Source organism: Populus alba, chromosome 4 (genome assembly GCF_005239225.2).
Source record: "Populus alba chromosome 4, ASM523922v2, whole genome shotgun sequence".
Lineage (NCBI taxonomy): Eukaryota > Viridiplantae > Streptophyta > Magnoliopsida > Malpighiales > Salicaceae > Populus > Populus alba.
Genome location: NC_133287.1, coordinates 14,959,213 through 14,983,612, shown reverse-complemented (window position 1 = coordinate 14,983,612; position 24,400 = coordinate 14,959,213). Strand labels below are relative to the sequence as shown.

The 24,400-nt window shown below is 35.6% G+C and overlaps 1 protein-coding gene and 1 pseudogene across 1 annotated transcript; one reads left to right on the top strand and one right to left on the bottom strand.

Annotated features, from left to right (window-relative positions):
- Window positions 1-4,655: 4,655 nt before the first annotated feature.
- LOC118050760 (uncharacterized) lies at window positions 4,656-13,315 on the top strand. Its single transcript, XM_035061205.2, has 3 exons — window positions 4,656-4,956; window positions 5,390-5,533; window positions 13,015-13,315. The coding sequence occupies exons 1-3, from the start codon at window positions 4,774-4,776 to the stop codon at window positions 13,156-13,158; spliced, it is 471 nt and encodes a 156-aa protein (XP_034917096.1). The 5' UTR covers window positions 4,656-4,773; the 3' UTR covers window positions 13,159-13,315.
- A 3,437-nt stretch (window positions 13,316-16,752) lies between these two features.
- Window positions 16,753-23,593, bottom strand: LOC118050824 (DNA (cytosine-5)-methyltransferase 1-like; annotated as a pseudogene).
- Between the last annotated feature and the right edge of the window lie 807 nt (window positions 23,594-24,400).

The following is a 24,400-nucleotide window of genomic DNA, read 5'->3' as shown; positions in this document are numbered from 1 at the left end:
TATTGTCTGAACTTATAGTTTCCATACATCTTGGCAGCTTGTCATCTCTCGATAGATTGGATTTATCAGGATAGTCAATCTACCTTCTGGAATTGACCGCCTTCCTAAGCTTAAGACTTTGGAAGTTACCAAATGCGTAAATCTGCTACTAGTCTCAGAATTTCCTCCAGCTTTAGAGGCATTTATCATTCATAATTTATCTTACTGGAAGGGTGCCAAAATTTAATAGAAATTATCTTCGCAAACTGCCTCAATTTAACATGTAAATCTGAGAAAAGCCAGGATAATCTGAATTAATAAACCCTAACTAAATCTCTCGCCAGCTTCTAGGTGGCTCGGGCCTCCTTAGATGAATGTGATTTGCTACAAGCAATGTACTGCCTCCCCTACCAAACCTCTCCTCCCCTTTTATTATCCCTATATGGGAGTTTAAATTTTGAATTCAAGATGGGGTTTTGTCTGCTAGAGTCCTGATTTGATTTGCATGTTGATCCTTTCTCTTAACTAAACGGCATCATTGCTTGAAATTGAATTTTCTTGCTAGCTGTCAGCCAATGAAGGCGCTTCTCACCCAGCCTTCCATGTAAGTTGTCCTATCCCATCCTAACCCTACACGTGCTAACCATATCCGAATAACGCATCGAACACTGCACATTCTCTGCTCTGGAAGAAATACGGTTTTAGACCAGTTTCCAGAGATCGGACCGCTGAGCTCCCATCAAGCAAGCATCAGAGTCAACAGGCTCTGTATCTTTCTCATCCGGGGATAAAAATATTTGTCAGAACAGTTGAATGATGGAGAGTTTGACATTCTGACAGCCATGCTGAGCAGTAAATTTGGTTGTCCTCCTCGCATATTGTTGCAGCCATAGGCTGAAGCATGGCAAAGGCTGGGGTGGGCTTTGGCCCAAGTTAAGATTTTACCGATATATTTTAACTAGTTTTATGTAAAAAAAATTATATTCTCAATTAAGTTATTAAAAAAATCTAAAAATTTATGTGAAGCCTTTTAATATGATGCTTTAGCTTGGGTTAAAATTTTAAAATTTCTGGAGAAATTTAGAAATTTGATGAAAAATCACAATTTGATAAGTTTTACGTTATTGGACGTAATTTTCAATCTGACCATCAGATCAAGTTAAAATTTTACGAGGAATCTTAAAATATATTGAATAAAATCTAGTTAAGAATTTAGGATGAACGAAACTTGGTAGTGCTAACAAAAAAAAAAGAACTATCAAATAAAAGCAAAATGACTCATTAAGAGTAAAATGGTTATTTGCCATTAAAAAATAAAACAAATAAGCTCCTCCTTCCTTTTACATGTTGCCGACTGAGCAGAAGCAGAATAGAAGAAGAAAAAAAAAGAAAAGGCGAGAGAGAAATAGAAAAAAGTAAGAGAAAAACATAAAAAAAATTCCAAGAAAAAAAATAAGAAGTGAGAGAATAACCTTGTAAACTTACAAAGTCCAACTTATAAAACATTAATCTAGGGAAGAATCAAGTGAAGGAAGAAGAAATTAAAAAAGAAAAAAAATTTAATTACTTTGTTTTCCAGTTGACATAAGATTGTTATTTTATCCTGGTCGAGGGGTTGTTACAATATTGATTCAGATTTGATTATAGATGAATTATATTTTACAAAACATCGAAGGATGTAACTTTAATAGTGAGTTTATTTTTTACTTTCGATTTAATTTTATGTACTTTTAAATTTATTTTTTAATATTTTGGATAGTATATTTGAATTAAAATTTTATTATTAATTTCAAAATATTCATGTACATGAGTTAATAATTGATCTTAAAAGATATTTATATATTTATTTAATAGCCCAGAACAAAAAAAATTCCTTGACTCCGCCCTTGGTTGCAGCTCCTGTCCGAATTCCTCCTGGACAGCATTTTCTATGCAATGCAATGATTTTATTTCATAAATTTACGAACTGAAATATAATGTCGATTGTGTTTAGGCTACTCATCAGATATTGGACGAGGAAAACAGTTTAGAACATCTTCTTCCTATGATTTATCCACAGTATAGTTGGCTTTAACCTTACCTGCCTAAAGCACCTTTGCAGAGTCTATGGTGCACAACGCCTGATGAGAAATGGTTCCCTTTGTAGCATTTTGAATGTTCTTGCTGCAGCACGAAGGTGATTTGAGAGGGTCTTCGCTCCTAAGGCTGGCAAAGTAAACAACTTAATTATAAAGAGGGAAAAGAAAGATGTAATTGCGGGGAATTTTATTTTGTTAAAAATCCCTTCATTTCTATGAAATCTTGGCACCAACTTGTAAATACATCACCAAAGCATATCTTGTAGCACTTTGGTTACTGTTTTGATAAAGAGAATATGTTTTTTTCATAGTTTTGAAACATGGTTTGGTCAGGCGGGTTGACCTGAAACTTAACGGGCCTGAAACTGAAATCAAGCTGGTTTTAAGAAAAAACTTTTTATACCCAAATTGATCCCCAATACTACTTTGCAGTCTCAATTTCAGCCTTGAAGCTAAGAATATTAAAAACCCTCAAGAATAGCTAACAAACTATGTTAAAAGCACATATGGCTGCACAAAGATTTTACAAAGAAAAAATAAATTATTAACTTGATAAAAGAAAAGGTATATGTTTACCAGGAAAGAAATAAAAACAAATTAATTGAAATTTGCTTACATTATATAAAATTAATTACAATAAAAAAAATCAGCATGAACAAACTCACCTAGTTATTGTTAATTAACAAAACAATAATTGGGGCATCAATAATATCATTTTTACTTTTCCATTACCATGTATTTGGTATTTTCCATTAATTAACAAAACATTTATGCCAAACAATATAATTTTTGAATCCTAAAAATACGAAAAAATAATAATAGGGAAAAACCCAAGAAGTTAAGAAGGAATATTCATATTAGAATGATTTTTTAAAAATTGTTTAGGCCTAAAAAACTCAACTTTATTCATGAATATAAGTTTTTTTCTTTTACCTTGCACGTCATATATCTTATATTAGCATGATACATTTAAAAGAATTTAATTAAAAAATAATAATTTATATCCTAAAAAGGAATAAACCACCTTAACCACTAGATTAATCTTTTAAAGATGTTGTTATTGAATTGTGATCAAGGTTATTAAAAATATTTTCTTGACACGACAAGAAAAATACAATATAAAATCAGATCGTAAACTCGAATTGTAAAATCATAAAATCATAAGTAAATATTTTTAACTAATTATATATTATAATTCTAGCTAGGAAATTAATTTACATTAAAATTTGATAAAATAAGTCAACAATATTATAATCAATTAGTGATATAAATAAAACGAGAGAGAGATATAGTATGAATTAATAAAGTAATGACATCAAAAAAATAAAAAATCTCAAAACAAAATTTCTCAATACCAGGAAATCACTGAAAGATAGAAAGCACACATAAATCTAGTGACAACCTTGTTGTTCCCATCATAATAAGTCTTTATAGACTTCTTTTAGGTTGCAAGCTAATGAGTTTAAATTAGTAATTAATTAACATAAATTCAATAATGAAATAAGCCCCTAAACAATATCTAATAGACTAGGAAAAAAATCAAATTAAAAATAATTATTTAAAATTAAATAAATAAAATAGAATAATAAAAAAATTCTTCATGTTAAAATTCCTCCATGTTACCTAAATCTCTCATTTTTATATATTCTTAGCAGATTTGAGTCTTGATTTCAAACATGTCGTTCTCTCTTGTTTGGATGAATTATTGACCCTACAATATATAGTTGAAAAGTTTCAGATGTCTAGTTTCTATCTCAAATTTAATCGAAGCAAAATTCTAATGGTAGCTGTCGATATGTCCCAAACAGTACATGAAGGTCTTGTTTGACATATTTAATAATGTTAGTTTACTAACTTTGACCCTCTGAAATATTATATTTTCTAACTCCATTTGACCTAAAAATTTATCATAATATATTTTCATGTATCTAATATTTTCTTATAAAATTTCAGCTTTATCCAATATATGATTTAAAAGATATGTTCAGTCTCGTAAAACTAATCAGAAAACATTTTAAAGTCAAATTTGAACATGATTTATTTCATATCATAAATTTATCATAATATATTTTCATGTATCTAATATTTTCCTATAAAATTTCAGTTTTATCCAATATACAATTTAAAAGATATGTTCAATCTCGTAAAAACTAATCAGCAAACATTTTAAAGTCAAATTTCGACATGATTTGATTCATATCATAAATTTAGCAAACTTATAAAATAGGACCGAGTTTATCAATTTTTTTGATTTTGTATGGGTTAAGTTTGATTTTACTAGTTTCAAGTTTTTTTATCTAATTTAGCACATTAAATATATATTAACTTATAAAATTATAAGATTTTATGAGATTTTATAAGTTAACTTGTGAATATAATAACTTGATTGTGATCATTCAAGGTTTAAATAAAACATAAGATAATACCCCTGTAGATTTCGTTTATTCCCCCATATATTCCGTCTCTTTCTTTTCTAGGGAAAAAATAAATAAAAAATAATTCATGATCACATAGAAAAAAGTGAAGCAATTAATTATGTTTCTTTAGTATTTATGTAGGATTGGGAAGATAATGATTGGTGCTAACAGTTTAATTGACAATAAAAGGTATTAAAATTGATTTTTTTACAGAAACAGTCGAACTTTGCGTCTTTGCCCATCACTCTTTCAACAAACATACCTTTGTCTGAGACGAGTCGGAAAGGGAAGAAAGAAAAATGGATTTGGAATCAGTGAAGAGATACTTAGAGACAGGAGGATATGAAGAAGACAAGAATGCATCAACCATTGAAAAAATGCCTCTCAGATTCTTTGAAAGATTTATAATGCAAGGCCTTCATATTGATCTCATTGAACCTGGGCGTGTTGTTTGCTCCATGAAAGTCCCTCCTCGTCTTCTGGTAATCACTTCAAACCCCAAATCTCTCTGTTTTTATGTTGTTTTCTGATTCAAATACATAATCAAGGATTTAAAGATGACCCATTTGGGCTCTTGGGATAACCATCATAGATGAATAGTGTATGCCCATGCTTGGTTTCGACAAGAACTTGCAAAATGGAAATCAAACAATTACCCAGTTCCTGTTTTTTGTTTTTCTTCTGTATTAACAATTGGAATAGTTGAATTACTCTCCTTAGTCATGAAAACAAGAGAAAGTTCAAGTCTTTTGTTGGTTGTTTTCAATTAGGATTCTCTTTGGAAGTGATTAGCTAATATCAGAAAAAAGTAAGGGAATTTTCTTCCGAATTATAAGCTAAAGAATGCTTTAATACTTTAGGTCTTAAATGGTGTTACTGATTATTTGGTGTTTTGTTTGATTGCTTATTTCTAAGAATGGTGGCAATTTCTTGCACGGTGGGGCTACAGCCACGTTGGTCGACTTGGTAGGATCTGCTGCAATATTCACGGTTGGAGCTCCAGCAACTGGAGTTTCTGTAGAAATCAATGTTTCATACTTGGATGCTGCTTTTGCTGATGTGGGTATCAGTCCTCCTCTCTCTTATATCTTGTTCCTTGCGTGTGTTTTTTTAAATGCCCTGATAGAATGATTCCTTACCTGTTTGTCTCAGGGTTGCAACTGTCTTGAATATACGATAGAGTGAAAAAGGAAATATTTTTCGAATATATTGTTATGTGTTTTCTTTTTTATGGTTTAACAACATATCTACAGCTGTCTATATTTTTTGGTAATGGTATCAATACCAGGACTATTTGATGGGGCTTTGGACCATAAGACTGTAAATTATATCTCAACCTATCGAACTAAGATCCAGCAAGCCTTATTCTATCTTTCTCAAGAGTTTGTGGTCGTTTACCCTTTTGTTGCACTGTTACTCACAAGTTATTGTGCATTAATCATGTGTTATGCTAAACTTAGTTAACTTTGGTGCCTTGGAAGTATCCAATAAGCTGCCGGTGGAGTGTTTGTTTTTGTAAATCTCCCCCTCCCCTCATACAGAAATAGTTTTCCAAGTGTGGCCTTGGAAGAAAGATATCAAATTATGTCCCATCTATTCGTGCTTTAATCAGGTGCTGTTTCTGTCTGCTTTAATTGGGTGCCTTTTAACAGAATGGTTTGAATTGCCTTCACCTTTCGACTAGGCTTTCATTATATAGGAAAAGTTGTGTTGTACATGGCCATTACAAAGAGGGAATCTAGGAATTTAAATAAGTTTCCTCTTTCCTATCAATCATTTATATTCTTATTCCAGCATACAGCTGTAACAGCTGTGACTTTCCTATTTCCTATTCAATCATTTATATTCCTATTCAAGCATACAGCTGTAACAGCTGTATGCTTTCCTATTTCCTATTCAAGCATACAGCTGTAATAGCTGTATGCTTTGACTTAAGTCTTTCTATTGACATCCCCCCTCAAATTGATGCGGGCTGGTCCATAAGCAGCAATTTGGTAGCAAGAAAATGATGACGTTGTCGGGTGAGAGTCTTGGTAAAAACATCAGCCACCTGAAGATTGCTGGACACATGTGGAAGTGAGATAGTCTTTGTCGCATATGCGTCCCGAATGAAGTGGCAATCCACCTCAATATGCTTTGTGCGCTCATGGAAGATAGGATTGGCGGTAAGATGAATAGCACTGGTATTATCAGCAAAAAGAGGAGTAGGAGTGCGCTGCTGAAAACCCAGTTCAGCAAGGAGCCCGTGGAGCCAGATGATTTCGGAACAAGCTTGGGACATAGCCCGGTATTCAGACTCAGTAGAAGACTTGGAAACACGATCTTGTTTCTTGCTCTTCCAGGAAATAAGTGCAGGACCAAGAAACATACACCAACCAGTAATGGAACGGCGAGTGTCGGAACACCCAGCATAATCAGCATCACTATAAGCAATAAGATCAAGGGAAGTACCAGCAGGATAGCAAAGGCCACGTCGAATTGTGCCATGAATATAACGAATGATGCGGCGAACAGCAGCCATATGGAGATGCCTTGGAGAAGCCATAAACTGACTAACCTGCTGTACGGCAAAAGAAATATCAGGTCTAGTGTGTGTAAGATAGAGTAAGCTGCCCACGAGTGTACGATATGCAGCTGGGTCTGATAATAAATCACCCTCATCTTTACGTAGCTTGAGATTAATTTCCATTGGAGTATCAAGGGGTGGCAAATGCTGGAGACCAGCAGCTGCCACCAAGTCCATGGCATACTTGTGTTGGGATAAAAAAATGCCATGGGAACCAGCATGAATCTCTAGACCAAGAAAATATGTGAGAGGACCTAGATCCTTCATGTGAAAGGATTGCTGCAGATGCTGCTTGAGTTGATCAATCAGAGCGAAATCAGTACCGGTTATGACTATATCATCAACATACACCAATAGAAACACAACTCCATTTGCAGTCTTACGTAGAAACAAAGAGGCATCATATTTACTTTTGAGGAAATCAAATTGAAGAAGGACAGAAGTAAATCTCTCATACCAAGCACGAGGAGCCTGTTTGAGACCATACAAGGAGCGGCGTAACTTACACACAGCAGAGGTAGGAGTGGAAAATAAGCCAGCTGGTGGTCGCATATATATATCTTCAGTGAGATCACCATGAAGAAAGGCATTCTTCACATCCAATTGGTGCAAACACCAATGTTGGGATGCTGCGATGGCCAGAATTGTTCGAATAGTACCCATTTTAGCCACTGGAGCAAAGGTCTCCTCATAATGTTCTCCATATTTTTGATGGTTTCCAAGAGCCACCAATCGTGCTTTATATCTGTCCAAGCTGCCATCAGCCTTGATTTTAACAGAATAGACCCATCGACACCCAAGAGGAGTCACACCAGAAGGACAATCAACAATATCCCAAGTCTGATTAGCTTCTAGAGCATTTAACTCTTCCTGCATAGCCTGCTGCCAGCATGGTTCTGTAGCTGCCTGTGAATAACCAGTAGGGATAGAAATAGAGGATAAAGTGACAGAGAGAGCAGCAGTAGAATGATGTGCCACAGATGAGGTAAATCCATACTTAGCAGGTGGTACAGATATTCTAGAGGAGCGGCGTAAAGGAGCCAAAACAGGTACCTCAGAAGCCACAGAAGGCTGTAAAGGAGGAGCAGATGACAAGACAGAAGCTGAAGGGGGCAGCACAGGAAGTCTTCTTTTGTACACCAAATGTGGCTGGAACCTGTCAACTGGAACACTTTGCAAAGGAGAAGAGTCATCAAAAGAGGGTAAAGAGGCAAGAGAAGTGGCTGAGGATGAAGACAATGGAAAGAAACATTGATTTTCAAAGAAAATAACATTTCTGGAAACATGAACGCGATTAGTGTGTGGATCAAAACATAGATAACCCTTTTGAGTAATACTATATCCAAGAAAGGCACACCTAATTGACTGAGCAGAAAGTTTATTTCTATGAGGTGGAGGAAGATGCATGAAGCATACACACCCAAAGGTGTGAAGATTGTTGTATATAGGATGGCAATGATGAAGCCGAAAATATGGAGACTCTAGACCTAAGACTTGTGAAGGAAGTCTATTGATTAGATAAGTTGCTGTAATGAGTGCTTCTACCCAAAACTTTGGAGGAACAAAAGATTCAATGAGCAAGGTACGAACCATATCCAAAAGATGGCGATTCTTGCGTTCTGCTACTCCATTTTGTTGAGGAGTATAGGAACATGATCGTTGAGAAATGATACCATTAGATTGCAAGAATGATTGGAAAGCATGAGACATATATTCCCCTCCCGAATCTGATCTAAGTGTCTTAACAGTGGCAGAAAATTGAGTGTTAACCAATGCCAAGAATAGTTTGAACATAGAGAAAACTTCTGATTTGTTCCGCAAGAAATAAACCCATGTATAGCGGCTGTAAGTCATCAATAAAAGTGACAAAAATATCTGTAATTTGCATGAGAAATGACAGGACTAATCCCCCAGACATCACTATGAATTATCTCAAAAGGGTTTGTGGCTCTACTGCCAGCAGAAGGAAAGGGTAAAATTTTACTTTTGCCAAGTTTACAAGTAGCACAATCAAGGAACACAGTTGAAGCTGAATGTTCTTTATTACTTATTAACCCAGATTTCAACAAATGAGAGAGGATTCTAGGATTTGGATGACCTAGACGTTTATGCCAAACTTCATTGGACACTGTAGGTGCAGTACAAAGAAAGCTAAAACAGAGGAAGGAAGCAAAGTGCGTGGAATAGGAAGTTGGAGAGAAAATAAACGTCCGTGCTTTAGGCCCCTTCGCTATCAGCTGTCCTGACATCTGATCCTGTACAATACAGCCACGATTAGAGAAGTTTACATCACAGTTATTGTCCACAAGTTGACCTACAGAAGCTAAGTTTATATAGCAAGCTTGGGTGAGACATAAACATCCTTTAAAAAGGGAGGTACATCACCAACAGCTATGATGGGAAGAGTACTACCATTGGCTGTTTGAATATGTGAGGATCCACAATATTTGCGGATATTACTTAACCCATGCAAAGAGTTTTTCATATGATTGGAAGCACCTGAGTCTAAGATCCAAGTAAGGGCTGAAGAACCAGTACCTTGAAGGCCAAGTGTGGAGAAAGCACTCACAATCATTTCTTGCACCATCTCTCGGGTGAGTAAATTTGCTGGAGGCTGAGTCTGTGAAAAAGAGGAACCAGCAGCAGTAACAGCAGCGTGATAAGCTTTGTTGGGGCGTGGAGGAGGACGAATAGGACACTCCTTAATGATGTGGCCCAGCTGCTTGCAGTAGTTGCAAATTTTATGAGGACAATGGGGAGCAATATGTCCATACTTCTTACAACTATAGCATTGTGTCTTGCTCATATCGCGACTCTTCCCCTTGCTGGAAGCAGAAGCAGCATAAGCAACTGAGACACTGGCAGAGGCAACTCTTGCTTGCTCCATAATGGTTTGAGTATGGAGACGCTGCTCTTCACGCAATAGTTCTCCAAAGCAAGCATCCAAGGATGGAACAGGATCACGATTGACTAGAGAGGCACGAACGGGTTCATATTCTGGTCGCAATTTCATCAGAAATTGGTCTCGTTGGCTGATTTTATGGACTTGTTGCACTGCCAGCACACCTTCTGCAGAAACCTTGGTTGTAACAAGATCAGAATAATCACTCCATAAAGCCAGAAAACCACAATAATAATCTTGAATAGAAAGATCTCCTTGGGTATAGTTGGCAATAGCCAACTCAAGCTGAAAACGCCTAGCATTGTTGTCTTGGTTATAAACTTGAGTGAGATGATCCCACATAGCCTTTGCAGATCTATAAGGACGCAAAGAAAGGATCAGATGTGGCTCCATAGAACTGAGAATCCAGGACATTATTTGTGCATCTTTGGCAGCCCATGCTGCCTTAGCAACCACAGATCCTTCAGCAACCATGTCTTTGTCACTGCCATCTATATGGCCCCATAACTCTTTTCCCTTGAGAAAAATCTCTAACTGGAATGTCCAGGCAGCATAATTTTTGCCAGTAAATCTGACACAAACATTATCTGACTTCTCCATAAAGCTATGACTAAGAAAGAACAAAAAAATCTTAAGAATTTTGTGAGAAAACACCAAGCTCTGATACCATAACAGAATGGTTTGAATTGCCTTCACCTTTCGACTAGGCTTTCATTATATAGGAAAAGTTGTGTTGTACATGGCCATTACAAAGAGGGAATCTAGGAATTTAAATAAGTTTCCTCTTTCCTATCAATCATTTATATTCTTATTCCAGCATACAGCTGTAACAGCTGTGACTTTCCTATTTCCTATTCAATCATTTATATTCCTATTCAAGCATACAGCTGTAACAGCTGTATGCTTTCCTATTTCCTATTCAAGCATACAGCTGTAATAGCTGTATGCTTTGACTTAAGTCTTTCTATTGACACCTTTTCTGTTTGACCATAAGGTTCACTTTTGTTAGATTAACAGTGCTGGTCTTAAATGTTATAGATTTATGCGTTAGTTTCATCTGTATACAATATAGATTCTTGTACTGTGCTATAATAAAGGCATGGATTATTCAGCTGTTTCACCAAATGTTACTAATAGTAGCTTCGATGAAGATAAGTTTCCCGTGTTCAGCATACCTTTGGTGGGGATTTCTTTCTATTAACTAGCTTATGAATCCTAGAAATAGAGGGAGCTGGATTTAGTCTATAGATGGTTGCTCATATTGTTTGTGTTCTCAACTATCACTATCAATTGCTGGAAATGATGATGTGAACCTCGTGATCATATGCTCATGCAACTCACAACAAGATTGATAACAAATCCTGGAAAGGTGAAACATGTTTGATAGAAGTGTGACACACTGAAAACATGTCTCAAGACACCATAACTATTGGAATAAGAATCCCCACCTTAAAAATACTAATTTGCTAACAAGAAGTATAAGAAAGACGTTACGAAGCTAGTTATTCCTTACTAAGTCAGATTCAGTTTTTTTTATAGAACCAAGAGAGAATTCTCACCCTCGTACACACAAGATAAAGGTGCAGCAATTCTGAATTATTATTCAAAGAAAACATATAGCTGAAACTTCGGTTACAATTGAGTTTTTATATGAGTAATAACCTAAGTTGAACCCTAGAATACTGATGTGAAGTCCACTTAAAAGCAGACCCAAAGTTTAATTGAAATAAACCCAAATAATGTTAAACAAACCCAAAACATTTTAAAATTAAAATTAAAATAAAGGTTCTCTATGCTGCTGCAAATAACCAAAGAGAAATAAAAGTGACAAGTCTGATTTTCCTAGCTTAAAAGGTGTTATAGTCAAAATAAACCTTCCTTGTATCTCTAGGAAGGGTTGCCACCTCTAGATGTCCCAAATAGACTAGGAAAATCTTATCTGAATATGGAATTAATTTTGTTGCCTCTTGCTTTTTTCTTGTAGAGCTAGGTTTCCTTGTAATACTTGGACAATAATAATTACAAAATATCTTTCTTTGTTGCTGTCTTATTAGTTTCCTTTCTAGATTAGGATAATCATTAAATAATCCTTTATTGGTGAAAATCCTAAAAATCAAGATTGGTGTGCCCAAATTGTTTAGTATGTTTCTAGCTGAAAATCCTAAAAATCACTCGCCAGGCTCTTAAGATCTCCTTAGCAGAATAGGTTGGCTATAGTTCTAGAGTCTATAAAATACTGGATTGCTCCCACTTGCAAAGAATCAAAATGGCATGTATCAAGCTAAATTGTGAACACTTAATTTGTGTAGATGAGATGCGGATAATATTTGTATTTTGTAGATTTAATTTCTTTTCACTTATTGGTCCTTTCCTTTAATAAATTCTTTGCAGGTTAGTTGTCTCACTTGTAGACTTTGTTGAACAAGAAATTTTATGGTACTCAAGGAGTAACTAGTAGAGCATCATACTAGTTACTCCCTAATATTTTTGAAGAAAAATATATATACAATTAGGAGAGAAATTCTAAGTGGAGATATTCTTATAACTTTTGGTGGATCATAGGTTTCATCTTCTCTTTTCTCTTTGTATCTTTTCTTTTTTTTCAAGATAAGTCCACTAATAGGATACCACTAAGTACCTCCCGAGCACTTCCCTGCTGAACTTCTCTATTTTAGCCTTTACATGTTTATGTTGTGCAATGGACTCACTAAAGAGTATACCAAGTTAAAGTTGGAATGGGGCTACCCTCTTTTGAGCAATGCTTTGTTTATTAGATGGGATAGAACACTGGGTTTGCACTGTTCGTTGATGAACAAGAAGGTTTGGTATGAAGGGCAAGCAAGAGAACAAAATGAGTAGGGAAATCTTAAATTCTTAGCACGGTAAGAGGGAGTTAAATAAATCTCAGTATCAACGTTGATTCTGGGTGTTAATTTCACTCATCATAGCAGCTGTCTAGTCAATGGATTAGTGTATGCATGTCATGTTGTGCCTCTGTACTTGTAAAATAACTTGAGCACAACGAATTGTGACTTATTATTCATTTGAAGTTTTCTTTTTCTGTTCCTCCAGGAAGAAATCGAGATTGAAGCTAGGGTTCTTCGTGTGGGTAAAGCTGTTGGAGTTGTCAGTGTCGAGTTGAAGAAGAAAAAGACTGGGAAAATTATTGCTCAAGGGCGTCATACTAAGTACCTAGCTGTCCCTAGTAAACTGTAAATGACCTGCAAATTCTTAGCTTCTTCGTATTCCTTCACTGGAACCAATAATGTAACTGATAAGTATTTGCAATTATATGTTGCGACGATCATTACAATGATGCTAAGAATACTGGATAAGATCTTTGTTGCTGCATAGTCTGAACTTATAGTTTCCACACATCTTGGCAGCTTGTCATCTCTCGATAAATTGGATTTATCAATCTACCTTCACCGCCTTCCTAAGCTTAAGACTCTGGAAGTTACCAAATGCATAAATCGGCTACTAGTCTCATAATTTCCTCCAGCTTTAGAGGCATTTATCATTCATCATTTATCTTACTGGAAGGGTGCCAAAATCTAATAGAAATTATCTTCGCAAACTGCCTCAATTTAACATGTAAATCTGAGAAAAGTCTTGTTCAGGTTCATTTTACGGCAGAAAAAAGAAGGCAGATTCAGATATTGAGAAGTGGGATCATGACATTGATGGCCAAGTTGGAACAAACATAGCAATGCCCCTGTAATCATCTGAAATTCCTGTTAACTACGTTGAAACTCATTCATTTTGACCCTCCAAATAACGAACCTTTGTCCAGAGAGTCAGAAAGAGGAGGGAAAATGGATTTGGAATCATTGAAGGGATGCCTAGAGAAAGGAGGATATGAAGATGACAAAAATGAATCAACCATTGAAGGAATGCCTTTCAGATTCTTTGAAAAATTTATAATGCATGGCCTTCATTGTTGATCCCGTTTAACCTGGGCTGCTGTTTGCTCCATGAAAGTCTCTCCTCGTCTTCTGGTTCTGTTTTGATGCTATTAAGGATTTAAAGATGAGCCAATTGGATTCTTGAGATTGAATACCACGATCGAGTAGTGTCTGCTCATGTTTGTTTTTTACTAGAAAACTAGGCGGAGCTAGAGATAATGGAAATTAAACAATTACCTATTTCCCTTTTCTTTTTTTAATCTTTTGTGTATCAATAATTGTAATGGTGGAAATGTATTCTACTTGGTTTATTTGTTGAGATAACTCATGAAAACAAGTGAAAGTTGAAATCTTTTGTAGTGTGCAATTGGGATTCTTTTTTAGAGCGAAGACTTTTGAAAAAGTTTGTGAAGAATCTAAACTAATCAATGTTTTAAAAATGCTTTAGGTATTAAATGGTGTCAATAATGATTATTCAGGGGTTTTGTTTGATGGTTTATTGTCAAGAAGCATATAAATGACATGCGATATGTTGTGGGCTAAGTTAATTTTTTATCAATATAAAAAAATAATATTCATGTTATATTAATGTTTTTAAAAGAGTTAAAAAAATCTAAATTTTTGTAACTAGAAGAAATCGCACATGTTAGAATAGTGACTCAAAAATCAAACAAAAGCACAACATCATGAATCGAGCATTTCATATTTGCTCTCATGTAAGTAATTTAATTTAATTAAAAATTTGTATTAAAAAAGTTAAATTTAACAAAAGTCAGGAAAAAAATTTAAATTAACCCTTGTTACTTTCAAAACCACATAAAAATCTCATAGAAAGTGAAAAGAAAAAATGTTTGTGGATGAAACTGCGAAAAAATAAACTTTAAAAAAAGAAAAAAAAATCAAGCAAACTCGGGTAAACCTTATAAGCCCGAGTTTAATCTCTCAAACTCGAATCTCATTAAATTGTATATATGATGATGATGATGATGATGATGACGACGACACTTAGCACTTGAGTATGTAAAATAAATAAGTTTTAATTAATTAATTATACATGACATCTCGTGTCAAGTTATTTAGTTAATTTGACTAAAATGTTGCCTTTTAAATTCTACAGACATTGATATGAAAAGGATTGTCTTTTTATTCCATAGATACATTGGTGTGTTTTTAGATGTTTTTTTTTTTTTTAAATAGACAATTAATGCTGAGATGGATTCATTATTATATAACAATACTCGAACTATTGTTGATTTACCTCTATATTCCAAGACAATTGGATATAAATTGGTTTTCAAAAGAAAATATAACAGTAAATAAATCAATTTAAATTTTTTAAAGTAAGGTTAATAGCCAAAGGCTTTACACAAAAGAAGGAATAGACTATTTTGATACATATACTCTGATGACTCGTATAACATCTATAAGAGTACTTTTGGCTTTATCATCAGTCTATAATTATTATGTACATCAAATGAATGTTAAAACAACTTTTTTCAATGGTGAATTGGATAATGAGGTCTATATGGAACAACTAAAGAGTATTGTTCTACCAGAAAATGAGCAGAAAGTCTATAAATTGATGAAATCTCTATATGAATAGAAACAAGGACATGAGAGATTTGATTGTGTAATTTTAGAATATAGTTTTAAACATAATAGTGTTGATAAATATATTTATTCTAAATTTACAAATTATTTTAGTGTGATAGTATGTCTTTATATATATGGATGACGTGCTCATTATTAGTACTAACATGAATGATATCGATGATATGAAGAAATATCTAATCTCAAAGTTTAAAATAAAGAATTTAAATGAGGTAGATGCAAGTTTGGGTATCAAAATAAAAAAACACAATGGGAGGATTTACTTTTTGTCAATCTTATTATATAGAGAAAGTCTTAAACAAATTTAATCATTTGAATATCAATGAAGCAAATATTTTATACGATGTTTCCTTTAAGGTAATAGAAAATACTAGTAAATCAATTGCTCAAATTAAATATGCTTGCAATTGATAGCTTAATGTAAGCCATGTATTGTACTAGATCATATATTGTTTTCACAATATGGAAGTTATTTAGATATACAAGTAATCCTAGTATAGATTATTGGAAAGCAATTACAAGAGCATTTGGTTGTTTAAAAAAGAATTATAAATTTTAGGTTATTTTATAATAATTTTTTTAATTATACTTGAAGGTTATATTATATTGATTCTAGTTAGATAACTAGTAATAATAAATCAATTTCTAGATGATTATTTATTTTAGAAGATGGCGCGGTGATTAATAGCTTAAAAATAACGATTCTCACGTCTCAAAACATGTTTGCTATGCTTACTAACTTAAAAATAGGACGTGTGAAGTTGAGTTTTGGGGTCTCAATTTTGTAGTAGAAGGTTTCTGTTTCTGTTCATCGAGGAAGAAACAGGGATTAAAGTATCAGTGTGCCAGCAACATAAAGAGCAGAATAAATTAGAACAAGTTTGAATTCATTCCATCACCATACATAGTTTGTCCAATAAAAGAGCTTCAAGTCAACTCTTGTATAAAAAAAAGCAAGGGAAAATGCATAGCAAGACGAGAAAACAGAAAAGCAAAACTTGGCCAGGCCATTCATAACGATTAGTAATCAATAGCTCCACTCAATTCCCTTGATTGAGCTCCACTTGCGATGATGGTTTCTTTTCTCATCTTTGTGTATGCAAGCAGAGAACTTGCTAAACAGAGTCGTGCTGTGCCTGCAAATGAAGTTGTTGTGCAAGCAAATTAAGGTTCATCAGGTCTAAGTATTTGATATCATGAAATAAAATGTTTGTGAAATTTATTTACTAAAATAATATTTTTTATTTAATTAAATAATAATAAAAACAAACACATTAAATTATTTTTAAACTCATTAAGTCAATCAAATAAATTATATTACATGATTTAAACAAGCATTATTATTTTTTTACATTCACCCGCAGCATGTGTCGGGTCAACCATACAGGGTGTGTGTGTGTATTGTAGCTAAACAACAGCTAGAATCAATAAGCGCAGTCTAATTACAACTTATTAAGGTGAACACACACCATGGTTGCAACTTGCAGCTGCTTAATGCCCGAGAGTGACACAAGAACACGATACATAAATTGCAGATTACAAGACCAAAGTGTTTTCCCCATCTCATGAAACTCTCTACTTTCTAACAATCCAACTATTTCCGCCTCTTACTATCCAGTGCTTCCTTAAGTTTCCTTCCCAGTGCATATGATAAAGGAGGAGGGACAGCATTTCCGATTTGCCGGTGCTTGTGATGAATGTTACCAGAAAACTGATAGCTGTCTGGGAATCCCTGAGGGTCAAAGAAACAACAAAAAATGAAGAACTCAGTATCCATCCACCTTCGGTGTCTTCTCGGAGTTGTTCACTCCGCAAGTAGATTACAAAAGACCGAAGGGTCATGGTGGTCTGCATGGGTTATATTACGTAAGATAATCAAGAAATAAGCAAGGCTTGCTGTCTACTTTCTATACTGCTTTCAGAATCACTTTATGTTGTGAAGTCATAGAAACTTGAACAATGGTCAATCAGACTGGAGAGACTGAACTTACTTGAGATCGTGCACATTCGCGAACAGTAAGGATCCTGTCCTGTTCGGGGTGAAAGCACATCCCCACCTTACCCATTGGCTGAGGATCTGTTATTGATGTTGGGAAGTTCCCTTCCCAATCCAACCTTCCAAACAGCCCCTTCCACTGATTGTGTCGTTTAGCTGTGTTTGGCAAGCACCATGGTATCAAATCAACCATTTGTCCAGTAGACAATTTGACCTGCAAATCATTACATTGTAGCAAATCATTTATCTATACTTTCACCATGCATTAGCCTCGCATTGAAAGTCTCGATAAGATGTGCCTGTACCTTTTCATCTGGAAGATCACGCCAGTCAGCACCTGGCCGCTTTGGGATCTTCTTGCATCTGATAAGATTCAGCTCATTCATTTCTTTTGATATATGGTCAGTCAAGACAACCATGTCGCCTCGAATCTTCTTTTGAAACCAAGAGACAGGATCATTTCCGTACTGCAAAACAAAAGGGTGAGTGATCATGCCTGTGACCATATTACTTACCAGTAACAAGTTTTGGATGAAAATTTTAGCATCTTATATACCTCCAAATTAGTCTTAGAAGCACCATTCCCTACATCAGGGAGATCACCAATTGTATCTCTGACTGTTATTGCACGGAAAGGGGCTCCATAAGCAGTACTTCTGACAGCAGAATATTGTGATTTCTCAGACAACGTGATTTTTAACTCTGGGGCAGCAAAAACATGCATTGGCTCTGGCCATTCTGGGAGTATCTCTTCGGGGGAGGCTGCCCATATAAAGGCCCGTTTGCGTGACTGAGATACTCCATATGCTCCAGCTTCCAAAATACCAAACCTCACCTAATCACAATCATACACATGTAGACACGGTTATATACAATTAGCTTGCTGCTTACAAAAATTAAAGTACACAACCATGGTTAGTTCCAAAGGCATCGCAATATCTACCTGATAGCCCATCTGAAGAAGAGAAGCGATAGTTAAACGGAAAGTCTGTCCTTTATTGAAAGATACGAAGTTCCTCACATTCTCTAAGAGGAAATACTTTGGGCGGAAATAATCAGCGAAGGATAAGAATGCTAAGATCATCTCACATTGAACTTTACTCCAAGTGCTCTGATTAAACCTATTCATTCCAGAGAAGCCCTGCAAAGATACACTACTTTTTTGAGCGTGGTCCATAAATTTCAGAGATATTAGATGCCTAGGGTTAGTGCAAAGAAAGGCCATAAATACCTGGCATGGAGGCCCTCCATTGATGAAATCCACCTGCCCTGGCAATGGCAAACCATCAATCACCTTTGCATCAAGTGATGAAGCCAATTCACCAGCCTCAGAAGTAGAAATACAGTCATCTGCATCTCCACATTTCTCCATGACGGCCCTTCATTGCAATCCATGATAAGCCACTAGAAAATGAGAGAAAAAAGGTTTAAATCACCATACAACCACTTACCTCAGGATCACATTACAATTATTAATAAACATCAATGACCCGGCGTGGTTGAGTTTAAATGCTTCCCCAGCAGGCTCTTCATATTCAATAGCCCACTTGGTTGATGAGACACCTGCAATGGTGAAAATAGCCAATTATCTATTTATCTAACAATAGGCCTAAATCTCAATTATTACTCCAAGTGAAGCATATAGAAAGAGATGAGTGCTACCAGCTTGCTGCAATCCCTCAGACAATCCACCACAACCAGCAAATATATCCAACGTGGCCAAACGGTTCTCTGGAGATGCTTCCCTTTGTTTGTCAGCTTCTATATCATTTTCTCCTTCTATAGACTTTCCCTTTCTCTTTCTACATGCAACATCACCATCTCTAGTTACTGCAGAAAACTTCGATTTGACTTGAGCTGGTAGCTGTCCACGATAAAACTGGAAGATTACTTATATAGCACACGGGAGCAAAGTCTAATTAATTGTCCAGAGAAACAACAGGAAGAGCTCAGGTGCATGGTGCATCTGATGACTTTTGAAATTTACTAGATTGACAATTTTCCATAAACTGATGGACTCGGTCAGTATGTAACATTATAGGATTGAACAAAAGACAAATCACCTGCTTGAGGGACCCTTTAGAAGGATCATACATGTGCTCGCAGAAGAAGATATTATCAAAGATTGCAGGAGCACTGCATGTTGGAATGTCATTTTTCTTTCTGACTTCACATTTCCCTTCAATTGTCTCGACTGATAAAAGATGTGTTTCTTCACTGTAATAAATCTGAGATTAAGCAATTAAATTAGTAGTTAGAAAGAAGCAGCAAAGTCTATACTCCAAAAGCTTTGTATGGACTGAAGCAAGAACTGGAAACATAAAATTGAAAGATTGATAATTATTTCTGCCAATAATTAAGCAAAAACCAAAACATTTCTGGTGTCAGGGCAGTTTCTAGAGTTCCTTCAGCACAGATTTGTCAGATAAATTTGTATGCGACTATAAATGCCAAAATGACATGCTCAAAGTTTGATTACAGAATCCACAAAACTGATAAAACATAATTATACAGAAAAAGTTTTTGAAAGAAAGCTTTTTACCTCCCTAATATTCAGAAACAATTATTTTTTGCCTTCTCAGGTGAAATATCATCTGGTCTGAAAAATCTTTGAACTTTGACCTGGGTGGATCTTGTTTCGGCTTGTTTTGGTTCCTTTAGAACAACCTCCAACAACTGGCACACAACATAAGGCTTCAATCCAACATTCCTTCCACCCTTAAAAGTTTCATTCTCCCCCCTTTCTGAAGCAAATTGATGAGGGCTTACGTAGACAAAATCATGGACAGAGTACTCAGTTCCCTTGTATGAAAATCCTGTCTGAGAAGAATTTACTCTGAAAATATCCTTGTCTTCTTCAGCTATTTTTAAGTTACAAGAGTGGCAGACACCAGACCCAAGACCCATAGTATCAAGCGGGAGAGTAAAGAAAGCACCCCTTTCCGGCCAGTACAAGCTTTTACAGTAATATTCTACTTGCAATCCTTTCTTTTTCCTCTCTTCTGCCTTTTCCCTATCAATTCTATCAGCATTGATGTTATCTTTCCTGTGATCATGTCCCCAAGGTCTTTTTAGAACTTCCAGAATAATTGCTTGCTTAACATCCTGTAACTTATAACTCATGCACTCGGTTGTTAAGAAAACCTCTCTATCATTGGCAGTGTTACCAAGAACTGTCTCAGATCCTCGCTTCATCATTCTCCCATGAAAACAGTTTTTTTGCCTTCCATTCCGTGTTTCAAACATGTACTCCACAAAATAGATGGCAGGAAGTTCATCCGATTCATCAACCTCCACTAAGACAGCATCCCCCACCACAATGACCTCTCCACAAACAATGGCTCGCTTGTAAATGGCTTCTCCAGAAGATGTTTTGCTTACAGGATTCCCATCCCATCTTACTTCTTTTTGTGATGCATGTGATTTAGTGCGTTCAGAAACTGAACGAGGTTTTAGTGTTTTCTCTACCACCTCCTCTTTATCATCATCTTCATTTTCATACTGCTCCTCAGCTTCATCCTCTTCTTTCACTTCACAATCAGCTCCCTCTTCCAAATCCTCTGGAGAATAGTTCGAATAGTACTCCCCCCAAATTCTGTTGATCAGCCTTGTGGTTGTTGCCTGCATGAGCTTCCTCTTGGATGCCCCAGGAGCCACAGTATCCATTGCTGCTCGAGGATTCAAATTGGATTGAAACTTTTGCACAATGGCTTTTTTGTTCACTACCCATTTAGTATGGTGCCTCTCCTCCATTTTTACGAGTCAACCGACCACAAAAAGCACATTTTTTGATCTTCTGATCTGGAAACTCGGCAAAAAGTTGCAGTATTATCTGTCCATGCACAACTACGTACCTCTCAACAGCTGCTGGATCAGATGAAATATAAGCATGATGATCCTTCTTGAACTCAGACACTTTCCGGATTACATCTGCAAAAGAAAGCCGTGACACTCTACTTTGCTCTTTCAACAATGTAATGATGCTTCTTGCAAGCTTTACCGTTTTTAGGACTGGCTTATACCAGGAACCATATTGTTTTGATGGCTTCCCCAGTCTATACCTGAAGATATTGAGAAAGAAAAAACACTCATAAAGATCAGGAGAAAATAATATCATTAACTTGCAATACCAGAAATCTTCGTTCGATAAAACCCAAAATGACTTCCCAAGGGAAACATAAACTTGCAGTTAAATAGTTTCAACATATTACCAATGAGAAGACATATTTGATTGGCAACAAATTGTAGGACTTTAGTTAAAATGATTAGCAGCCAATGTCCAAGAGACAGCAATAGTTTTAGATATATGTGTTTGATTAATAATAATATGGGAATATGTACAATACCAGGCCATGTCTGTGCGAATTGATATAAAAATCATTGATGATCCAAACTCAATCATCCACTCCTTTATCGCACTCAAAAATATTGGCAAACCCATGTCATCCTGAGCCCTAGGCCGAACCCCCTAGAAGAAGACTGATCAGGATCATCATCAAGACAGAACCCGCTTCCATCATCTTCAGTCATGAGTCCTGATCCAAAGATGGTGACATCAATATCTTCACAAGGTTTCATTGGAAGAAGTTCCAAAGAAATCAACCTTGATCTGAGTATAAAGTGACCAGTTATGAAGCATTTTTTTCTTGGGAGATCATCAGGGTTGGTCAAATTACATCATCACTCTGCAACAACTATATACTCATCGGTTTTTCTTCATCAGAGTGTTTGTAAAACACAGGGAGAGGGTAATCATTTGCAATCTCATCTTCATTAATTTTGATGTAGATTGTGTTCGATGCAGAAGCTGAACCCCGACTTTTCTTTTGCCTCGTTATTAGAGTGCCATATACTCTTCTTCCTGTAAATAATCTTGCTAACCTTTTGCATCTTCAATCTTCCTCGCCATTGGTGCTGACTGTTAGGACTTGACTCAAATAGCACCATCCACAGGCTTTGGAATCAATCACCAAGTTGCCACCAAGATTTGCTGCTTTTTTGCTAGCAGAACGCTTCATGATTCGAACTCATTATCTCTCAAGGCAACAAGAGCAAGGCAATCTTTTGAAAAATTTCTTATATCGTTCTTTTTGGAGGTCTGGTCTAAACCAGTTTATTTGATTGATCAAATAAATTCACCCTGAGAAACGAGGTGGAAATTCTTATACGAAGCAGCACCAAGAGAAACACTTATTTCCGCTCATTGCTCGCACAACCCAGCAAAGCAACTCATCAAGGGTGAATTCAGAGGTTTCCTCCAGAAATTTGAGAGTTTTTTGTAAAACTTCTATGCAAGCAAGTGCCTTTTCTGAAAGAAACGATCAAAGAACTTCTTGTGCCACCGGAAGGCTTGAGCAATATAATCTGCTACTTCAGTAGTCAGCCAAATGACTGGGGATCCATCTTCGTAACCAGAGATATTCCATGCTTTCTATCCTCCCAAAGCCTCACACCTAAACAGCACTTCTTTTTCCTTGTCAAGGCTCTCCTCAAGAGGCATTTATAACACCAGAGATAAACATATTCATCAACTTCGATCAATCTCCAAGGTTGAGGGTTACCATTTGCATCATGCACAACAAAATCAATCAATCTCCTGTTGGGGCGACCCTCTTCTTGTCCTTGAGTCAAACGAAGAGCTAAAATCTCTTCGTTGACAACTTGTTCTTTCTTTGATTCGACAACAGAAGACTTCTCTTCATGCAAACGTAGAGATTTCTCCTTGAAGTCTTTTGCACGCAGCAGCCCTCTCCTAGCCTTGTCAACAGACCCACCAGCAGGATCTTCCTTGTTAGTATCAGAGAAGTTTCTCTTCTTTCCTTTTGCGTTTTTTTCTGACACTTCCTTCTTTGCATTGGAAACTGAAGATTTTTGTTTTCCTTTCTTGTTCTTCCTCATCCCCTACTGAAAAGTTCAAAAGCTCAGTGATGAAGCAAAAAAAGGTTAAGAATTTGACTGTTAAGGTCAGTCATGAAGCAAAAAGCATTAGACGTTGAGTGCCACAAGAAAGTCATCTTCTGGTGAAAATGGAAGTACGGTAGGGTTGGAAGGCATCGAATTGATCGCATTTCAGGGTACCAAATCGATGCTGTTCACATTTCCGAACCGGACTTCAAAATGCACTTGAGCATTTTTTCCAAACGAGTAAAACTTTGAATGACCATAGGCAAAATATAGGGGTGCAGGGACCCGCCAAATCAGATGGCTAATAATTGAATCTCTTCGCATTTCCAATCCTACTTTCACTGAAATATCAAACTTGCCCTGGAACTTGAATTACTAAACAGTTGGCAATTAAAAGAGTTTTTTTAATAAAAAAAATGTCCAAGTATTTTTGTGAAGGTTACAAATCATACATATATAATATATATATATATATATATATTATATATATAATATAATATATATATATTAATATATATATATCTTCAGGGATTTGCAGTGTAAGAAACATGCATAACCTTTTTGAATTATTTTTATCTTTCTTTTTTAGATTACTCTATTAAGAACCCTATTTGAAACAACAACAATTTAAAGGTTACAAATGCACGCAATCTTTGCTTGTAAAAGAAATTAGATTGCGGTATTGGAAACCATGCAATTTATGAATTATAGATTCTGCAAGAGCAACCCACAAGCGTTCCCTATTTCTCCAAATATGTAATTTACCAAAGATTTTTTTTATCATGTTAGTTAAAAAAAAAAACAACAAAATAAAAGGTTTAAAAAAAAAAACCCAGCAAAATCAAGAAAGCTGATAATTTAATGCTTTCAAGTTTCAACATTTTCAGAAACATACTTGAACAAAAATATCAAAACGATGCCTTTAAATACCAATGGCGGCAAGAACAGGGTTACAAAGCCACCAGATGGATGAAAGCTAATATATAATGCATTTTCGCATTTCCAATCATAGTGACCGCAACTTCGGAAAATGCCCCTGAAA

Bases quoted from the DNA above. Each gene is read 5' to 3' on its own strand.
- LOC118050760 (XM_035061205.2), top strand. From the start codon at position 4,774: ATGGATTTGGAATCAGTGAAGAGATACTTAGAGACAGGAGGATATGAA. The intron at 4,957-5,389 runs GTAATCACTTCA...CTTATTTCTAAG, and splicing joins AAGTCCCTCCTCGTCTTCTG to AATGGTGGCAATTTCTTGCA. The intron at 5,534-13,014 runs GTGGGTATCAGT...CTGTTCCTCCAG, and splicing joins TGGATGCTGCTTTTGCTGAT to GAAGAAATCGAGATTGAAGC.